We start from the raw sequence: 6,864 nt of genomic DNA, 5'->3' as shown, positions 1-6,864 counted from the left end.
TATTTCAAAATTCGAAAATATTTGTATTCTAAATCCAGAAATTACTTCTGGAATACCCAACCAAAAATCGAAAATATTAATAAGGTGTAGGAATTTTTATTATAATTTTAATGAGATTTAATATAGGAATTTCATATCTTATGGTGGTGTAGGAAAAGTCACCCTTACTTGAATTAATAAGTTATTTAAATGTAGTATACAATATGCAACCTTCTATAAATAAATTAATGATATCTGAATGAATATTTGTAATAACTATATAAAAAGTTTAGGACGAAACTTAGAAAAAGAAAATGTAAGTTTGAGGTTAATCTACTTTTGACGCTTCTCATTATCTCTTTCGTTTTTTCTCATATATATATATATATATATATATATATATATATATACACATAATATGGAGAGGAAAATTTTACTGAAATGTGCAAATAGAGAAAAAAATGGTAATAGTAAAAAAACATGTTAGCAGAAAAGAAAAATAAGAAAAAATGGGAAAAAGGCTCGGATAGTAAATAAGAAATCAAATCAAAATATATTAAAAATATCTACTTAAACTTTCCCTAATCTTTGAATCCTTTGCTAAAAGCAGCAGATAGACATTTGCGCAAATATAGTGTGTAATATTAGTATTAAGAAACCTTTGCTGCAAAAATATATTTACTGTAACATTACGCATGATGGTAAAACCATAAGGGAAACAAATGACTAAACAAAAAATGTTACCACTACAGTATTCAAAACTTTGCTGCAAAAAGTGGAGCACCAATATTCGAATTTCATTCTAAAATTTCTCCCTCTTCATCAGATTACTCAAATCCTTCTTTAACCAAGGAAAAAAGTTCTTTGTGTGGATTATTATGTACAATAGAGTCATTCTCATCCACATCACTGTCTTCGTCTTCACTACTATGATCATCATTATTTAGGCTAGCAATTTTTTGACAGCTCCCTCGTTCCCGCGTTTAGGAACATCTTTTTAGTGTCAACTTCAGACCAGTTCTCTTTAACCATGACTGATGGATATCTAAGTGGCTTATCAGGACAATGTTTGAAGAAAGAATTTATTACCATGAACCTGAAAACCTGAAACAGGTGGCTCTTATCCTTGCTTATATCTGCACTCAAGAGTTTCTGCAATAAAGTTGGCTTCCTCATTTTTAATGAAGGGCTTTCTGAAAAGTCAGCAAACTTTTGCTTCTTGCCGAACCGACCTTTTCTGTCTAATTTCTTGTTGAACTTGTTTTGGAACTTTCTTTTGTCACTAAATTTGTTTTTCCCTTCATTCTGAAGACCTTGATTATCAGAATTCTTAAGGTAGTGTGATGGTATTTCAGCAACTTCGATTCCCAATTCAGCTTGCTTTGCTAAAACCTCCTTAAGCTGCAAAGACAAGATAATATACACTGCTAATGAATTGGAATACCATTTGCTGAGTTCAAGGAATATTTATGTCAGCACATATATTTCCTGCTAAAAAAGCCTATTTTCTTAACTTATATATTGAACAACATTATTAAATTTTACATGATAATATTATATTGGGAAGTGTTACATGCTAATAACATCCCTCTAAGTATACCTCTCTTTGTAAGACCTCCCTTTTAATGACCTTGGAGTCCATCGGCCATTCACAGTGCCTCTGCAATTAGTATTCAGGAATTGATATTTAGAAAATAACATCTGATAAACACAAGCAGTAGATACATCAGTTTGTTTACAACCTTCTGAAAGTTGTTACAAGGATGATTCTTTTTCCGTGCTTCACGCCATTGTTTGATTTCTTGCTCAGTGTAAGTCACAGAGAAAGATCTAACCATTCAAGAAATGAAATAATAGCAATCATTAAAAAATCAGGGTTAGAGTTAAGGTATTTTCAGTATAAAAGAATAAGTTGAGAAATTCGAAGTTTAAGAAAAGTAATTTAATAGTGAAAAGACAATAAAAATCTAATAAGAAAGCAGACAATTTATAAAAATAACACCAAAAGCAAATCTAATTTCATTTAGAAGGTTATCTGGATTCTGGAAAACATTTATTTGGACAAAAATAACAAGTCTGGTACCGAAATTGTGAAAGGCCACAACCTTATTGATTCAATATGTTGAAGGGAGGCAGGACGATGTAATTATATAGAACCACATGTGATTGTTTGACTACCACACTTGTCTTACACACAACACATACTTATGTCCATGTTGAATGCAAAAGTTAAAAATACTATACTAGATGTATTATCTGTTTATCATGCCTCCATTACAAGAATCAATTTGGAAAATTTCCCTCCAACAGAAATTTCCATATGTAAGTCTTTGCCAACTGTTTCACCTTTCTAGTCGAGAGCATCTTTGCAAAAAAGATTCTATTAATCAATTGTTTGGTGCAACATATATGATTTCTTTAATTGAGTTGCCAAAGAATAAGTTTTAAAGAATTAATCTTTCTAGAAATAATTTAAATTTCATAGGTCTAAAGAAAACAAATATAAATATATAAAATCAAATTCTAAAACATTCTTTAATGAATAATACTTCTCTCACTCGTGACTAAATTTTTACCACTTGTTTCTTCAAATATTCAAATAAAATTCACTAATAATGATTAGCAAGTATATGTGGGTTGGATACCATGATATCCATACCCGTTTTATTAAGAACCGAGTAATTGAAATACTCTTGTCCATTATCCATGGTTATCCATTAATAATATTCTTTTAGAATTTGTTACGAATTTTATCCACAGATTTCCTCGAGTGTAGATTTATTTGTCATCCCTAATTCTACTATCTATCTTAGTGGGATGTATTTCTTATCCTATGAAAAGAGCTAGATTAGAAGGCAACATGATAGAATAGTCTACCTTTCTACTCTCACACCACTCCAACTCCATTATTATCATTGTCACCACCCCTGTCATAATTGTCCCTGCTCTTGCCACCATCCCTCCCATTATTGCCTCTGTTACCATTTTCACTACCCTTATTGTTGTTGCCACCACCCCACATACACCCGCTCTACTATCATACTTGAAAGAATTAATGTAAACGAAAGAAGATTTTTATTCAATTGATTCAAAACAGTACATCCACTTCTATATATAGAGAACTCAAACCTTAAAGTAATAATTACAAGAGATCTTTAGAATCTACTAACAACTTCTAGTAATTTAATATCCTAACAACACTCCCCCTCAAGCTAGTGGAATGGATATCTATCATTCCTAACTTGCATGTGAAATCATGAAATCACTTACTAGGAAGACCTTTTGTAAACAAATATGCTAACTGAAGTTCAGATGGGATATAACAAGTAGTAACAAGGCCACTATCTAATTTCTATTTAATTAAGTGTCGATCTATCTCTATGTGTTTGGTCTATCATACTGAACTGGATTGTGAACAATGCTAATAGCTGACTTATTATCACAAAAGATAAAGAATCATAGGTTCTTAACATGCCACTTTAAGATCATTTAGAATAATTCTCATCCATAACAATTCACATAGCTTGGAATTTAGCCTCTACACTAGACCTTGCAACAACATTTTGTTTCTTACTTTTCCTCACCAAATTTCTACCCAAGAACATGCAAATATCCTAAGGTGGATTTCCTATCTATGACAAACCCTGCATCATCTGCATCAATTGGTATTTTTCCTACCATGATTCCTAAACATAACAAACTAGAAAATGTTAATTGGGAGAAAAATCATCTTTGTTTGGTCTCTATTATATTTTGGCTAGTTAGAAATTTAAGTATGAGTTGAAAGTTCCTCATTGAGTAAAAATGAAAAAGTTGAGTGATGTATAAGGTAAAAAGACCCACAAACACAAATCCTTAAGATTTGGGTTGAAAATGGTGCCATGCTTTCTTATATGGATTTGCTCTAACTCATTGGTATTAAATCTCTTCAATATATCCTCGTAGAAAATTCCTAATATTAGAACCCGATGACATGTCTTGGTGGCAAACTCAAACAAAGGCAAGCATGCCCCATTTTGGTAAGAATTCTATAGTAGTTAGGGTTAGGAGAAGTGTGTTGAGATAAATGGGAAGGAGGAGAACAAGCATGTCCTGTAGCTTAGTCTTTGAATCATGTGTGTAAAACCATATCAAATTCCTTGCTTATTATGGCTATTAAAAGAAAAACATAAGGTCAACTTCTAAAACTAAATTTAACTACCCAAGGAACTCCTCTTAACACCTAATCATCAATATCAAATACCCATGAATCTATATAAGAACCATTAAAAGGAAAAAAAAGTTACCATTGTTGGACCCTTAATGCCACATACACTGCAAGAGTGTGTGCAGTCATCCCAAATAAACTTTGTTTTCATAGATGTTCAAAGCATGACCTACAAAGTACAGTGGTGGACACAATTGTGAGCCTGTAACATGGCTTGATGGTTACCATTATGTCCATCTAGTATTTTCAGTCTCAGATGTTTTCTGACTACCATGCTTCATCTCACAGTTCAAAATTAAAATAGACCGAAATATTTTCCTGTACTACAACATGCTTATATGCCAACAATTTTTACATTGCTAACCTTTAGCTAAAATGAATAGTTGATTAATGCATGTATTAGAGCTGGTTACAAATAAGGGTTAAATATAGAGTTGGCTTTCCCTATGGCCCATAGGTAGTGAGTAATGACAGTTAAGAAAACTGGACATTTGTACACAGAATCAAGGATAATATGCCAAAACTTCTAGCTGAGTGGCGAGAATTTTCTATTAACATTGTTCTACTTTTGTGGTGTACATCATTCTTTTTCAAGTAAATTCTCACATTTTCAAGAAAATATTACATTCAGTTGATATCTACTAGCATCATTTTTAGCACTCCAGAATCAGCAATGTAAAATAACCTTCAATTTCAGGAAGTAACAAATAAACTAAGAACTATTTAATTAGCATCTCGTTGTTACACATTATCATTATCAACAAAGACAATTAAAAAAGGACTGCAAACAAGTAATAGACTGGTACCAGATAAAAAAGAATCAGAAAGTGAAGCAGAAGCTACCTTTCTAGTTGCTGCTTAAGTTCCTTTGATCTTACACTATCCTGTGCTGCCCTCCCACTGTAAGGGCCTGTTTCCATCACAACATTAGCCTAACCATAGAAAATATTTCATCTGGGTAACAAGGTAGAAAAGTTCAAACCTCTTCCATTATGATCTTTAAGAAACCCAGTTCTGCGCTTTCCATTATTCACATCATTAAATTTAGACTTCTGGAATCTAAAGAAATAGGACAATTGTAACGCCGAGGAAAAACATGCAAGTGATCAAGAGTAACAAAGAGAAAAAAAAATAACATACCCTCCTTTAAACCCCCCTCGTGTTGGTCTATTTTTGAAGTTTTTGCTGGGTGATCCATTCCAGTTGGTATTTGGAACATTAGTTTTAATATTTCCATAAGGATTCACCTGCAACAATTATTGAGATTTGCAGTAAATATAATACCACAGCTTCATTTACAATAGTATTTACATGTAGTAGAACAATAAATTCTGCTAACATACATTGAAAAGACATAAAACACTTCAGTTTAAATACCTGTGAGTGCGACTTTAAAAGTGCAGGAGGTTGAGAGTTACTTGTATGAGCCAAATCAGAATTAAGTGACCCAGAAGTATTCCCTTGTAATTGATGAGATGAAAAAGGCGACTGTGATACAAAAGCATTTGCATTCACGTTTGGTGGAGCAAGGTTTTTCTCGTTCGGGTCAATATGCAGCCGGACATGCCTTCCAGGCTCAAAATCTAACTGTGGACTTGGAGAAAGTAATGAACTCTGAGGGACCATAGCCTGAGGCAGTTGGTTTGGAAACCCAAACATGGGGAAGGAACCAGGATGCATGCCATGCGGAACCCCTTGAGAAGGGCTTGACAATTGTGTAGGTAACTGTTGATTCATATTCTGCATAGGATAAGGGGCACGAAATTGGCCATTTGGCATACTCATATTCACATTAGACGGCTGAAGTATATTCAAAATACTCTGTGCCAACATTTGTCCCTGTAAATGAGACAAATTGATTTGAGCTGCATTCAGTATGACTTGTCCCTGAACAGGATACATTGGATTGCTGTAATTGGGATTGCCAACGTTATTTTGGGGACCTACAACCCCCCACAAGGGGTTGACCCTGTTGATGACCAGGCATACCCATTTGACACAGATGCATCTGATCGTTTTGCAAGGGAAAATGATTATGATTTGCAGCATTCATGAAAGGTGCCACATTCATGGGTAGTCGCTGCATAAAAGGGGGTGACAGGCTTTGGCTTTGGTGGTTGCCAGAACAAAATTGGGGCTGGGGTGTCATGCCCACACCATTGTTTTGTAAGAAATTTTGATGGTTAGGATTAGGAGCATAAGGGGGTTGGGTTTTGGAGGAGGAGTTGGCATTGTTAGACATTATGTTAACATAAATACAAGAAACTTATACAATTTAAAGTTTCAGTTAAACACAGTTTTCGAATCTGAAGGGTGGGAAGGAACACAATAACTCTGAACGTGGTCAAAGCAAAAAAGGACAGCAACCTCCATTAAACACAGTTGCGATCATTAAATATATGGAATCTGCCTGCATGCCAAATTTAACAAGATTGGAAATATCAGTTAAGAAATGAACCAAACAACTGAGGAAGAACAACAACCAATTGAGAGACAATGACAAGACAAATAAAAAAGAGGTGACAATCAGAGGCAAATAACTGTTGAGAAAGAAGGCTTACCAATTGAGAGAGAATAACAAGACAAATAAAAAAGAGGTGACAAAGGAACATTTTCTAATTAAGCCAATAGACAGTTACTAATTAAGCCCATTTTCTAAACAGATTCCAATTGTAGTA

The 6,864-nt window shown here is 33.7% G+C and overlaps 1 protein-coding gene across 1 annotated transcript; it reads right to left on the bottom strand.

Moving 5' to 3' along the window:
* Positions 1–815: 815 nt before the first annotated feature.
* Positions 816–6,418, bottom strand: LOC114171935. Its single transcript, XM_028056707.1, has 7 exons — positions 5,564–6,418; positions 5,327–5,433; positions 5,169–5,245; positions 5,030–5,096; positions 1,722–1,809; positions 1,580–1,639; positions 816–1,380 (listed from the first exon to the last, which is right to left on the bottom strand). Exons 1-7 carry the CDS (start codon positions 6,233–6,235, stop codon positions 928–930), a joined length of 1,524 nt encoding a protein of 507 aa, XP_027912508.1. The 5' UTR covers positions 6,236–6,418; the 3' UTR covers positions 816–927.
* Positions 6,419–6,864: the final 446 nt, after the last annotated feature.

Source organism: Vigna unguiculata, unplaced genomic scaffold (genome assembly GCF_004118075.2).
Source record: "Vigna unguiculata cultivar IT97K-499-35 unplaced genomic scaffold, ASM411807v1 contig_425, whole genome shotgun sequence".
NCBI lineage: Eukaryota > Viridiplantae > Streptophyta > Magnoliopsida > Fabales > Fabaceae > Vigna > Vigna unguiculata.
The sequence above is the reverse complement of the archived record's forward strand: the minus strand, read 5'-3'. Positions and strand labels throughout refer to the sequence as shown.